This window comes from Idiotropiscis lumnitzeri, chromosome 1 (genome assembly GCF_059441095.1).
Source record: "Idiotropiscis lumnitzeri isolate Australia: NSW breed Sydney's pygmy pipehorse chromosome 1, RoL_Ilum_1.0, whole genome shotgun sequence".
Lineage (NCBI taxonomy): Eukaryota > Metazoa > Chordata > Actinopteri > Syngnathiformes > Syngnathidae > Idiotropiscis > Idiotropiscis lumnitzeri.
Genome location: NC_142391.1, coordinates 41050237 through 41065431, shown reverse-complemented (window position 1 = coordinate 41065431; position 15195 = coordinate 41050237). Strand labels below are relative to the sequence as shown.

Here is a 15195-nt window from a genome sequence, read left to right as displayed (position 1 = left end):
CTGTCGATTGGAGTTTTGAAGCATCTTCTTGGGCTCAGTCGTGCGTCATTGGAACGCTCCCCACCTCCTTCTTAAAGCGACAAGCCAGCAGTGCAAAGTTACCCCGACAACTTGTACCCAGCTTTAAGCGGAAAAAAATTTAAAAATAAGTGACTCCCCTAATTCGACTCTAAGCCAACCGGGAAAAATAGATGGTGGTTACCATCATAACGTTAATTAATTAAGAAATTAATAATATATAATAGACATATAATAAAGAAATACGTGTTTACTTTTGTCATTGTTTGAAGTGTCTGTGTGTGTGTGTTTTCTTTATATTTATTTATGGAATATTCTTAAAATTAAATTACTGTATCAACCTCACAAAAAAAATCAAGCACTGTATCGAGTGGTTTACTTTCCATAACACATTTGCATTTTGTCCAAAATATGAGGTAAATAAATCAAAACTATTGTGCAAACCGCTTTTATACTTTCGCGGGATGAAGTGGACAAGAGTAGTAATGTGCATTTGCATTTTGGTGGTGATCGGTCGCCGTTTTAGACAACAGAACTGACAACGCGAGCAAGAATACAATGCTTTTCTCCCTGCTGTGACGTAGACAGCCGAGACCGGACTGGCGGACCGGTGAAATGCAATGATAAAAGCGTAGTTAAAATAACATGATGGACTGCCCGAATGACGATTAGCCTATGCGTTGTTGGCGTGTTATGTCATGTTTGCAGCTTCCTTGACATGTTTAAATGATTAAATGATCTTTTTTATGATTACTTTTTGAGGTATCCGAAATACTGAAGGAGTTGTGTGAGTGTCACAAAGTGCAAAATATATATAGAAACGAAACAAGAGAGAGTGCTGTAAGGTCAGGTGAAGTCCCGGGATGCTACAGGCAAAAATTGAGAGCTGCATAAGGGCCCACTTAAAGCACTGACTGTTGAAATAACTTGTTTCAAAGTTTAAACTAACTTTACTATGCGTGCCCCCTTGAACTTTACTTCACAAATGTTCTGTACTGGATTAAAAAAAAATGAAGTCACTATAACGATTTGGACATTTAATTCAGTAATTACTGCGATTGTCTGGCAACCAGTTGAGGGTGTACGCCACCTGCTGCCCGAAGAAAGCTGGGATTGACTCTTGCAGATAGACTCTACCCGCAACCATCGTGAAGAGAAGCGGTATAGATAATGGATGGATGGAATGCAGTTATTATTTCACTTACGTCTAGAGCAGGTGTGGGCAAACTACAGCCCGGGGGCCACATGCGGACCGTTAAACGTTTTAATCCGGCCCGCCGAACTTGAAAAAAATTTAATGAATAAACCTTGTTTATGACCTTGTTTATGTTTTATTTTCTTTATAGTCTGGTGTGTCAAACATAGATATTTTGTTGTTATGTTTTTGTTCACTTTCATATAGAATTAAATGTATTTTTTTTCTCCAATGAGGTGAGGTTACCAAAACACTCCATCCATCTGCTCCCTCTGTCAAATTTTAGAACCCATTGTGGCCCACCAATCAAAAAGTTTGCCCACCCTTGGTCCAGAGGGACCCAATTTGAGAATTGGAATATATTTCAGATGCTGGATTGACTAGTAAAACAGAAATGAAGTGATTCTGCTCTTTAAAAAAAAAAACTAAAACATTGTGTGCCAACAATAAACATTTTTGCTAAAAATGCAAACATGTGACACATTAATCTGTATTGTTGGCACAACATTTAATCAGAAATAAGTGTTTCCCATTTCACAAATACTAATGATTTCCCTGAGACTTGCTTTGAAATTATTGACACGACCCGAGCAGTTGCAAATGACTCCTCGCAAACAGAGCTAGAACACATCTACAACGACTCTTTTGAAGAAGCAGATGTAGTTGTCCCGAGGATTGCCTTGGAAGAATAAAAATAAAGATTTTTTTTTTTTTAGCTGGAGTGGAGGACGTTTCCTCCAGTGGCGCACCTGTTCCTCATATAATCAGTGAGGTATATAAGGACCAAGGATAAGGTTCAACGTTGGATTATTGACCTTGTCTGCGCCTGTTTCCTAGACAACTCGTTCACGTAATCTTGCTCACTTTTTTTTTTCGGTTTTGTAAGTATTAAATTTTTGTTAGCTTTCATGTTGACTTTTGATTTAGTGTGTTTGGACTTTTGCTCTTTTGTTTTGTGTATTTTCAGTATAAAACTTTCCTTACTGCTCTCAAGCACTTGTCATGTTTCCCTGGCTTTGTTTTGTCAGCGTTTTAGGTTTGGACTTTGTCGGTCCTTAATTTTTCCCTAAATAAATTTATTAAGTGTTTGGCTGGGTTTGCATTTGTGGGATCTGCTTTTTCCCATGTTTATTTTTGGACTTGTCAGGGCTAAGGTTAAAATACTGATGCGGGTATTAAAACATTTAAAAGGGTGAAATATTTTGCTAATTAAAGTTGCTACAAGGTCATACTTTTCTGTTTCTGAAATATTTGAGATTTTCCTTTTTGACATTTGTCGAAACGCAAACCGCAAAGATTGGCGCCAATGCAAGTAGCCCGAGAAATACTTTCTAATGGTGTTCGCACCAACCAAACCTGACACCCTTGGAGAGCCAAGGATCGCATGGCATGCCCACATTTGTAGGATAAAAGTAGTTGTTTTGGGATGTTGGTATAATGGAGTTCAATTTAAAGATTAAGTTTGTAAATTGAAAAGCAATTATTGATGCTGGTGTGTCATGGGAGTGTTCCACTGCATTCTGTGAAGGGGAAACAGCGAGTTGCAAGACTGAAGCAAGATTTCTGTGAGGTTGAATGGCAACCGGGCAGGCAGATCTGAGTGAAAGGGTTTAGGATTATTAGAACATGGTGGCATTCCAGTGAGGCAATGAAAAGGTTTTCATGTTATCTTGCATTCCTGGCATTGACTCTGTTGAGGTAGACATCCTAAAATCATCATTCCTTGACTACTTTCCTCCCATTGAGAGATCAACTGTTGAGAAGGGCATCCAGGGCACAATGGAGGAAAGTGATGAAGAGGACTTAAATGACCTATTTACAAGGATACATTTCCATTTTCTCTACACAAAGAATTCACTTATTTAGAGTTGTTCACTGGTCAGGCAAACAGTTAACAGTTAATTGTTGATGATGGTGATGTACTGTTCATACATCATATATTATTAAAAATATTTGAACAGTTAAAAAAGATGTCAAGTGTTTTTCCAGTTTCCATTACATTTCCATCCAAAATTGATGTTTGGAAGAATTTTTGACTTGGCCTTTTTTTTCAACACACGACACCACCTGCTGACCAAACCGAGGAGTGAAAGTGAAGTAGTCAAAACTCAGTGGGGACAATGTCTGCAGGAATACTACATAACATCCAATTGTAGGTTCAGAATTGTGGGTTAACTCAGTAACCATGAATGAAAGTTTGTCATTTACATTAATAATGTGTTGCATAAGCAACATTTTATAGGTCAAAGCCTTGGATATTATTGGTTCTCAGTGTTGCAATTCCCAATTGAAAGCGAAAGTGATAAAAGGTACAATGGCCTCTCTTAGCGCAAGTTCCAAGTCTGATACAAATCTCTTGGTAGAGTGTGATGGAACAGGGCCATCAAGAGAGCACACAGTGCAAATGCATCCGAATCACAAGGTATAGTTTGGACACAAGACACACTATTTTTTGCACAGCTGAACATTGTCAACTAGGGAGAAGAAGGCCCTTGTCCCATAGAGTTCAGGTAAAGTTGACGCCACATCGGGCCGACCGCTGCCGACATTTATGTTGTTTGAGGGCCTGATGAGATGGGAGTTCCAATCTTGGAAGGTGTCATCCAACTCATAAGAATTTGCAAATGGGCAAGATTTGTTTCTCTCCATAGCACCTCGTTTCTGCTTCTCCACTCTCCATCTCGTCTTTTAATCCTCCCCACTTTTCCTCAATCTCTAATGTTTACTGTAGTCATCGCCCCCCTCCGCCCCTTCACAAGTAAAATTCTAAACTAGGTGAAATGCCATATAGATATCATGAACATGAGTTCTAGGCAGAATCCCATTGCAGTTGCAGATATCTTGACGTTGCGGAGGATGGAAATTCACGTTTAACCTGGCAGACAACGGAATAACATATCTCCATCTGTCATTTTGCCTGGTCACAATGATGTTGGAGATATCTCGAATGCGACAGAAAGATCGATGCGAGTTCAAAATTGCTTTTGAAATGTTCAGTGAAGACTTGTTCGGTGAACCAGCGTTGGAGGAGTGTGCATGATTGAGCAAGGTGACTGGAGCTGCAAAAGAGGAGAGCTGCTCTGACTGCGAGTTCCCAGGGGGTAACGTCCTCGTGGCACATCGCAAGTTGTAAAGAATCTAAAGCATCCTGTTCCAGAGAAAGCTGCAGATGAGTTGATTGCACATACACCAACATCTGGACAGAAAAGGAACCTCGGTAAAACGATGTGAGTAACGGGCAATATCAGAATGGTCCTGACGAAGCTGGTGAGTGTTTTTGCCTCCAAGTTGTCACCAAACTCAGATTTGGTAACCCTCTCTACATATCTCAGGGAAAAGCGGTGCTATAAGGTTAACAGTCAGAAGATTGACTCACCTAATAGTAGATATAGATCTTTCAAATTGTCTGTTGAGTGTGAGGAAATTGGGCAACTCCGACTTCCTTTATTATCAGTGAATAAAATGGAAAAAAAAAACACAGCAAATAAAGTCCTTAAAACTTTACAGGAGGTGCATAACCGTCCAAAGATGAACAGGATAACGTTTACTGTATAGAGGTTTGGTAATATTTGTTTCTACATCACACTGAGAGCTTTTCCAAATATTTGGCCCTTAGAGGTGTACCAAAATGTCCAGAATGCTGAATGTCACCCTGACGGCGGCCATGTGTGTGCTCATCTTCACTCCACTGAGAGCCAGAATATTTTTTTCAACGCTTGATGAAGCTTTATTCAATTCCAGACAGTTCAACAATAAAAAGAAAAACTAAAGAATGTTTCATATAAAGTCAGGTTTGTTGTTGTTTTGTTGGTCTCTCTTTTTTAAAATAGAAACAAAAAAAATTGGTCTTCCCTTTATAATGTATTATAAAAGCCCTGGTTATAAATTTGACACGTCAGTTTTGAGTATCCCACATACGAAAACCAAAACCTGAAGGAAGAGGAGGGGGTGAGTTTGCCGGGGTCAAAGGCGGCAGCATATGGGTTCATCACACACACGAGGGCCGATTCGTGAGCCGGACTAAAATCAACTTTCGGCCTTTGTTAATTGGAGCCTTTTTTAAAATCTGTCACCTGCTCTGCCCCAAAAATAGACGTCCAGCCAGGCCGGAGGACCGTACCGTTCCACCCCCAGGAGGGACTGCTCAGCTATGGTTGTTATCATAAATACAATGACCAAACTCTTTTCAGTTTAAAATGACTTTAATATAAATAAATAATCAATCTCCGGCATCGCAGTGTCGCCAAAGGAACAGTCCCATTGTGTAAATCCTTATTGTGGAGGCCAAGGGCTGGTTGCCGTGGCTGCTGTTCTTTTTCTTCGTCATCATCATCATAAATGGCAGACAAGGAACTTCTTGAAGAACGGTAGTCATGGTAACTTATGGTTTACCGCGCTACAAAATTTACAGTGTGCATATATTTAATTTTTTGGGCAGGCTAACTCAATCATTCAACAAAACCAAACAAAAATGCAAACGATCAGGATTTCAGGGTAACCAGGAAAAACACAGCTGGCTCGTTACAGCTGTTGTGCCACCAAGCATGACAAATAAAGGACATACAGTGTATATGTTGTGATTGTCGTGATCTATAAAGTTTATATGTTGTTGAACTGCACAAAACGCATATGTGTAAGTTCATGTGCGAGAGAGACAGACGTTAAGTATTTATTTGATTCAATATTTATTTTTTGCATTCCTATTCACTCAGAGCAATAAATAATGGCCCAGTTTATTTTTAATGTTTAATCGATTTACCTTTATTTAAATTCCACAATTTTTAGAAAACATTTATTTGGATTCCTGAAATTCCTCAGCATAAATCTGCAAATTTCAAGACCAATGAAATTGAGTCAGTTAAAAAAGTATAAATATACTGTATTTTACTGTGGCAAGGTGTGGATTACCCAAAATTCATTTTTGTTAAAATGTATAAAATTTCTATCTATTAGTTTCCACAAATATTTCAGTCTGAGATGTTCCACATTTCCAATAAATAGCAGTAATGTAACCTGTTTGTCAGTGGCATTTGAAATTGAGAAGTAGCATGCCTAACTGTAATGGTTATCAGTTATAGCCTTCCACAGCTTTGGTTAGACTGTAGCTCATTAAATGTTTTGTCAACAACGGTAGTTCTTCTCATGTTCTCCTGTCGTGTGATTGTAGTTGTGTTTTTACTTACTAAAAGTACATCTTTTTGTGGTACCTTAAGTTAAGTAGGTGTTCGAACTCCCTTAAACGGACACTTGCCTGAGCCTAACATTGACACTTATATCATACATTAGTACTAAAATCACACCCCTAAAAGACTGTAGTGATTTTTTTTGAGCTGAGATTTACAATAAATTGGCCGCCTCAATTTGGAGCTTGGCTAGTTATTTTTATTTGTCAGTTCTGTAGTCTAAAACAGTGCCTGTTCATCACCAAAATGCAAGTATACATTGCTAAATCTTGCTCAGTACAACCTGTGAAAGTATAAAAGCCTTCTGCACAATAGTTTGCATTTAGGGACATCAAACGTGAGCTCATGTGATCACCGCCACAAATATTGATGTCTTTATCCAAACCTATTATATAAGTGCCTATGACCACGTCAAGCAATCGTCCCTTTAAGCTCAGCAAAATGTGGCTTTTCACAAAAAAAGAAATTCTGCTTGATGAGTGTGTTTGGTATTGTTCTGGATATGCGTAAATTTTATTTCATGAAACCTTGACTGTACATGTTGAAGAAGCGTGTGTGTTTGTACCCCTTCAGCCCATGCTCTGTCCCCTGCCGCAAACTGCACTGACCAGCTTGAGCCCCAATTCCAGCTCTGCTCTCCCCGGGGACACCCTCAACTCATCTGTGGTGGACGCCACTTTTAGTGCAAATACTACTGCTAAGACAAACGGAGGATCTGTGAGTTACCTACAATTATACGATAGAGAATGACTGACGCACACCTTACTCGTGTTGTAAAAAGTTGCTGGTTACACCCATGATGCATCTGCTTTTGGAAAAGTACCAGAAAACAGTCATTCCGCAAGGAAGCGCACCTTCAAATGCTATATAAATGCTATAGAATTGATATAAATAGCCATGGATAAAAATTAAGAGACCACCATTTTTTCAACTCACTATTGATTAAAATGATCCAAACATTCATTCATGAGAACTGCATCCTGATTAAACTACTTTGAGACAATTAAATACAGATCACCAAACACACACGCTTCTTCAACATTAGCCTGTTACTCTTGCACACTTCACTGCAGACAATTTAATATAATTTTGTCGACTGTGCAGCATATTTTTCAAATTAATAGGTGGTTGCTCACAAATTTCCAAGTTAGGATTGGCGGGTGTGTCATAAGTAGATAGGAGAATTTGCATACCTTGCAAATGTGCAAACCAAGCAGGCAACAAAAAAAAATAGAATGACTTGAGCACGAACGGGAGAACATGGTCCTATATAAGAAGTGTGGTTCAAACAATTGGTTGCTACCGCTATACGACAACTGACAAATTAATAATCTGTATGATGAATGTTTCAGCATTAAAAATAAGCCTAAAAATTTAAACCATTAAAATTTCTTTTGATACACCATAGCTTCAGCAGAAAAGTTTACATTGATACAAAAATACATTCAACCGACACAGCTGCAAATATCGCATTTCCCTGAAAAGTTGTATTCATAACAGGTTTGCTTCATTTACAATTTGTAATGAAACAAATAAAACACACGAAGATTTAACAATCGATAAAAAATGCTGTGACTTATTTATTTTATAACACACATTGTTCAAATAATCTTGACTGTGTGGGCACAACATAGAAGTTCAACACTTCTGAAAACAATCGTGTAAGCAGGTAAGAAGGGAGAGCGGAAGAAGAAGAAAAAAAAGCTTTTCATCCCCCCCACAATTAACTTGCACATACTACATCAGGTGCAAAACCAAGACACACAGTCAAACATTGACAAGGCCATTTTAAGAGAAATAATACAACATTCAAAAGTAATACAGTAAAAAAAAAAAAAAAAAGAAAAAAGGGAATCTTCCAGAATCTTCCTGAATTGTGTTCTTCATATTAACGACCCCTGCGGGAAAGGCAGGTGGTCAGAATTATTTAGCTAATGTTTTCAACAAAACATTAACCATACAAAGTTGCCTATACCATTATTTCACTCAGATTACAAATGCATATCTTATAAAGTTACAAAAAGTCAAAATACTGGCATTCTCAAAAAATTTTAAAAAAAGTAACAGAGCAGTTACTATGTTTTGTGCGTCAATACGGTGTACAAGTCTGAAATCTTTGCAAACATAATTTTGAATGTGATTTGAATCATTTTAAGTGCAACTGTATATTGTCACGAGTGATTAAAACGTGACAGAGCCCTCTAAAATATTTCTGAAGGAAATTTTGGTGAAAACATGACCACAAGAGGGCGCTGTGAGAGTGCATGAATCCATTTTTTTCCCTTTCAGATCAGTTTGGGCTGAATAAGTCATCCTTAATACTATTAAATCAAGATACCAGTAATAACAGTCATAAGCAGCACATAATCTTGTAATGATTCTTAATGCAGTATGACTCCTTGTAACGCATAAGCTTCATTAAGAGTTTGCTGAATGTATGAGGCTAGACAATGTTGATGATTTTGTGCTTTGGCAAATGGAAAAAGGTGTCAACAGAATTAAAGTCGGCTCAGGTGTGAATACTTTAAATCCACATCAAAAACTGTGTGCTTAGCTGAGGGGGGGGGGGGGAAATCTGCCTTGCCTTAACTTCCCCTCACAACTACTTTAGTTCCTGCGATGAGTGACGAACTTTGGGGGAGAAGCAGGAGAGGAGGATCTGAGCCCGAGTCATCCAGAGTTAAAATATTGTTGCCAGTTTAATATATACAGACGTGTAGGCCACTATGGCTCAAACATTACCGAGCTTTGTAGAGCTATCCAGTATGCTGAGGGAGGAAAACAAAAACATAAACAGCCACTTGGCTCACTATGTAGAGTACAAGGTAAGATTTTGCCAAAACAGAAGGTACATGCCACATCCAAGCAAATTAAAACTGAAGTATGGTAAATTGCTGTGCGGAAAAGCCTCAATCACATCTTCACCTTCAATCAACAAATACACAAGACAAAGAACTTGTTGAGAGTTTGAAAGTGCAGTGCAGCGTGTGTGACGCCACACAATCAAATGCGATTTGTTATTGTCAAATCTTAAAACATCTGATTGCAGGGTTTGAGTGGTTCCATCCAGACAAAGGTTGAAAGGTGCACATTGGTGAACAGACTGAGGGTGAGCATTTGCTAGATTAACAGCGTCTTGGCCGCGTTCAGGACCCAGTCTCCCCAGGAGGCCTGGGTTCGAATCTCGAATTTCCCCATTGTGGGACTAATAAAGGGCAAATTATTATTATTATTATTATTATTTCTTGACTATCAAGGGAAAAAAAATGACATGTCAACTCAATCATTGAGAGGAAAAGAGAAAAAAAATGCAGGTCACACCGTGTCTGCTCAATTTTCCACAGATGTCCCTTCCAACTAAAGTGACATTGTCTATTAATATTTAGTAGTTTGTACCTTCTCCAAATGTGGAGGTTATAGCATTTGCCCTGAATCTCAGAACTGAGCATTCAAAATTAACCATTCAACCATGTCCTAAAAGCAGCAGCAGCCATGCTAAGGAAAACAAACCAGCTGAGAGGGAGGTGGTCAGTAGAATAATCTGCCACTATTCCGGGGGTATATGAAAACGAGCCGTACGCTGAATAAAAAAAAAAGGCAAGTAATTAATGTCACCCGCATGAAAACATTTTCGGGGTCGTTGTTGTAATGAATCTGTACACGCAGCATAGTCTCAACTTCCACTAAGCCAATCTCTGGAAAGTGAGACCACTTCAATATACCTCCTTAAGAACAATTCCTATTTTGACAGGGCTTTTCCCCCATATTGTGACATATGTCAGATACTGTAAAGGCAACAAAGACTGTAAATAGAGGTGTTTGCCTGCAAACGACAGAGGTTCCCCGCTGTAATATCCAAATGGATGAGAAGTGAACCACCTAGAGGTAGGGGATTACTGTATACACAATCAATCGCATTGTTTCCCAGCCTTGCTGCAGAGACATACTGGCAAAAGTGTGATTCATCAGCCTGTATCATGTGATTAAAACAGCCTGCAACCATGGAGAAATAATCCTAAAATGGACAGCTGTTGCCATGGAGCTCCATCACGAGACCAATGTTGATATTTTAGCAGACAAGTCGTTTCCCTGAGACAAAGGAATTAGCAAATTGCTTGTCATCAGGATTTGAGGAACTGCAGAGCGTCTACTTATTTAGACTTAACGATGCACAACTGTAACTATACATATTTTGTTTGTTTTTATTCTAGATAAAATATCACAAGCAGAAGATCCTCTGTGAAAGAGCCAAGTGTAACTGTCTTTTATAAAAAGCTCAGTCTCAGAGACATGGTCTGAATGAGTGGCTTCATTTACATGGACATTAATTCGGCTGTAAAGCCTGATCAGAATAAAAACGCTTCATTTACAAACCCAATTGGGAATATTCTGACCGGATCAATGTGATTCCGATATGAGGATTTTATTCCGAGCGGAAGGGTGGTGGTTTATGGTTTGTTGATTCATAATCCGATTGGCACGCATGACAACACTTATTCTGACTTTTCTGAACAATCTGTCTTCACCGGGCATGTTTATGATAGACTCATTTCTGTTATTCCGGAAGATAGAAGAATCAGAGAGAGTGAAAGACAAGGTAGGTGCAAGACTGAACTGGCCTGTAGCAGAGACCAACACATTGCTGGAGATGTTAAAAGATTTGAATGAGGTATGGTCTGGATGATACGTTGTAACTCCATTAGGACGTGTCGACTTGACATGAGCGCAAATGGGAAGAAGACAAAATAATGATAACGTTTAAGGTAGAAATGGACGCGAGTAGACACGGATGTTGCTTTGGCTTCTTCTTCTACCGTTTCTTTATATTTGGTCAATCAGCGCATGTCAAAATAATTTGTTCCGACTCAAAGTGTGATGCATAAACACGCGTCCCAAATGGATCAATATTTTTAGTGTGAATCCCATCAGACGAGAGAAGTGTCATCCATGTAAACCTTGCAATTGATAAACAGCAGTTGGCTCCAATTTTTTCTGATTGCTTTTGCAAGATCATTTTTGCAGGTTTGTGCCTTGTCATGGACCATTTTCCTCAACTTCCAAAGACTAGAAATTAGATTGCGATCCGAAATATTTGCAGACCATGGCGCTGTACTGTTTTTGCTCCATGCCTCAATGTATTACGATCTTGAAAAAATATCTCATCATCCCCAAACATCCTTTCAATTGAGGGAATAAACAAAGCGTCCAAAATGTCAAGACTAGGGCTATCAAAATTAAAGCATTAACTCAGGTAATTAATCCCCAATTTTTAACTCAGATTAATTTAAAAAATAATTTGCATATTTTGCACATATTAGCTGTCTTTAGCACGTCTCAGAACAAAACACATCTTAAGTTACCACTGGGCCTTGCAAACCAACACTGCTGGAGTGTGGCGCTTGTGGGCAGTTTTGAGAAATGTTTCGAAGAAAAATGTCTAAATATGTCTCCATTTAGATCGTATTCAAGAATCCAAGAAAGCTATTAGAACAGTCTTTGAATTGAATATACTTCATATTTGGTGATTTTGCATAAATTCCAAGAGATTATTAGAGTAAATATCGGTTATAAGCTTCGCGCAAAAAAATAAAATAAAATCGCAGTTGGAAAATGTGATTAATCATGAAATGTTTTGTTATTAATTAGTTTAAAAAAATGAATCACTTGACAGCACTAGTCAAGACCAACTTAACTTTCATCCAGTTATTTACAGTCCAAAAAAACCCCAAAAAACGCAAGTTCTATTTATGACCTTTGTTTGATTTATTTAAGATTAAAGTCACAAATTTGATATGACTTTAGTTTTGTGTTATGTCTGCAATCTGATGTGTTTCTACAAATTTAAACAACTGAATTAACCTACTCTGAGACAGGCGTTCAAGGGATGAGTAATATGGCTAAAAAGTCTATTAGGATACAAGTATTACATATTTACAGATAATTTTTTCATTATTCCAAATAAATACCTGAAAAGGCTCAATGTAGGTCATTTCATTTTAATATACAATTAAGCCTTGAATTAGGAGGTCAACGCAATTAATAAGTCAAAATGGGCACGATAAGGATTATGCACATTTTTAAACAATGTGCTTTGTAGGGCTGGGCGAAAAATGTTTCACAATAAGTATTTTAAATAAGTCAATGCGGACTATTAAAATGCAAGGACGGACACCCTATGCAAGGACGAAGACTGGGGAAGATAATTTTTCATGAATAAGGACAAAAGTGTAAGGACAGAAGGGTGCCCAGGTTGTAGACTAAGAGCATGGGACAGTCTGGCAAAACAGGGTTAAGTGCCCATCTATGCTAAGTGGTTTATTTGACAAGCTTTCGCAGACAGTATGAGATCTGCTTCGTCACCTGAACAAGCTGACGTACACTGTCTGCGAAAGCTCGTGTCAAATAAACCAGTTAATCTCAAAGGGGACACCTCGGTCTTATTTATTCCTGCATAAAAGTAAATACTTTCTCACACTACTTATTTTGCGTCAGGAGGCCAAAAGATACATAAAGACATGAGTTACCAAAGATTGGTCAGGTGCTACTTGAATGATGAACTGATATGCAGGCATAGCACAATGTTGTAACACCAATTTGGTCATATCACCATCTTCTGTTCCGGATTCAGAAGGCATAGTGAAGCTGTCTTCAGTGGGGTCCTCTGACATGTTCAGAAACTGTAAAGGAAGCCATGTACAAAATCATTAATTGCTTGTTTACACAGATGCATATATTTAATCGCTACTGACTGAGAACACCACTTGAATAACGCGTTGAAAGAGACAGATCTAATCAGCTGGACCGGATTGGCATACATTTCTAATTTGATGCACACGCAAAAAAAAAAAAAGGGTTGAACGATTGCAATTTGTTTGTTTTTTTAATGACAGTCTAAACGGTTCTATTCTGATCACTTTCAAATCTGAGTTTGGCCATTTTCATATGTGGACCTGGACGCTCATGGGATCTTTTTTGGGAATGTAAACACGGCCTGAACGGCTAGGTCGCATGTATCCGTCATTGACGTCATCCGCAGCCCAAAAAGCGCTCCACATTGGCAGACAGAGAGTGCTGGCAGCTGAGTGTTGCCCTCTGCAAAGTTGTTTTGAGTAACCATATTGACTGTATATGTTACTTTAATTCAATCCCACTTGAAACATGAAGCATAAAGTGGACACTTTTGGTGATATCAATTCAAGCACTTTTTTTTTTTTTTAAACGCAGGACAATGTGACATCTCCATGAAATGAGATTGAAAAGCCCTTCATCATTAACCCCAAATGGCCTCACTTCTCAGTGTTGATGAGTCCAGCATCTTATTTTAATTAATATTTTATGAATATGAAGTATAAAAATGTGCATTTAGACAGTTATTTAGAGATTTAGGGAGTATCAAAGAGTTAATTCCGATTTAGAGAATTCAGGTGACATAGCCAGCGTAGGAACGGAACTAATTAGTAAATTGAGGATTTCCTGTCATATATATTTAAATGTATTTTCTTACTCAGTGTTCAGCTCCCGTACACATAATGCTGAGTTAAAAAGCTGACAACTGCATGGACGCAACACAGTGTGTCAAGACACCACATTTACGTACAAGGGGTTAAATATTCATATTCACGTACATTGTTACTAAATTCTACTCAATTAGGAACTTCCATAAAACCCAATTTATAATAAAACAGTAAGATAGACTTACGTCATCCACTCTCCAAAGATCAGCATCAAAGCCTTCTGCCTGACCATAGGCGATTGCATTCTTTAAGAAATCTGTCTCACTGCCCTCACTCTAATGAGCACAAAGCAACGAGACGTGAGCTACTCAAAAACAACTATAACTTAAGTGCAGAGGCATAGTTGACATACAGTGTCCGTGTCTTGCAAAACTGCAAGCAGTAACCGAATGTACTCTGTTGCAGCTTTCAGAGTGTCTACTTTACTGGGCTTGCGGTCTGGTCGCATCAGAGGTACCATTCGTTTCAAGCGTGAGAACATGGTGTTAAGGTTCCGTATCTGCAAAATTGAAAACAAATTGAAAATTATCCGAATGCAAGGGCTGACTCTGAGTTGTAACCACAATTAAATCATTTAATGGAACTTTCAGGTCATAGGTGATAAAACAATACTGCTTAGTAAAGAAACAAGTGTCAACAAAAAAAAAAAAACACATTGATCCTCATAATGGGATTTTACTCTCAAGAAAGGAGTCAAATCCAAATGAACTTACATTTGCTCATTTTAAGCAGTGACAAGACAGCCACATGAACAATCGAGAGCAGTTTCAACTAATACTGACATTATTTTGACTTAAAGTAGAATGGTGACTTAGCAGCGTATAGCTGCTCTTCGCAAACAAATTCGAATTTATTACAGTACGCACTCGCTCACTCACCCGAAGCCGCTCCTTAGCATTGACCTGTTCTCTTTTCCTTAAACTTTCGTGGAAGTCCTCAACAACTACATAGTAGCCGTTGTTGACTCGTTTGAATTTCTCGATGTTGCTGTACACTGGCAGAGCAGATTCGCCAGTTAGACGTCTCAAAATGTCACTCATCAACTCCTCCTCGGGCACCTTCATTTTATCGAGTAACGTCTAATTAGTTCCCGGTGGCCGTTAATTAATCTAACAGCCTCAGGCCGAGACAGTGAGGAGAGTAACTGGAATATATTGGACAAAAGTTCAGTAATCATGCGGCTGCCCACACCTGCGCAGCGCCGAGTTTAAAATGCTCTTTTGGGGTTTTTTTTGCACGGAATCTCCCGCGTCGCCGAAATTCGGATAGGTTATTTCCGGTTTGA

The 15195-nt window shown here is 38.6% G+C and overlaps 1 protein-coding gene across 2 annotated transcripts; it reads right to left on the bottom strand.

The window, feature by feature from the left end:
- Window positions 1-8070: 8070 nt before the first annotated feature.
- Window positions 8071-15151, bottom strand: figla (folliculogenesis specific bHLH transcription factor). 2 transcript variants are annotated; one of them, XM_088301109.1, is made up of 5 exons: window positions 14789-15151; window positions 14263-14409; window positions 14096-14185; window positions 12921-13073; window positions 8071-8294 (listed from the first exon to the last, which is right to left on the bottom strand). In XM_088301109.1, the coding sequence occupies exons 1-5, from the start codon at window positions 14972-14974 to the stop codon at window positions 8280-8282; spliced, it is 591 nt and encodes a 196-aa protein (XP_088157235.1). In that variant the 5' UTR covers window positions 14975-15151; the 3' UTR covers window positions 8071-8279. The 2 variants fall into 2 exon arrangements, with proteins under 2 accessions (XP_088157235.1, XP_088157228.1); XM_088301102.1 differs by lacking the exon at window positions 8071-8294 and having other exon boundaries at window positions 12859-13073.
- Window positions 15152-15195: the final 44 nt, after the last annotated feature.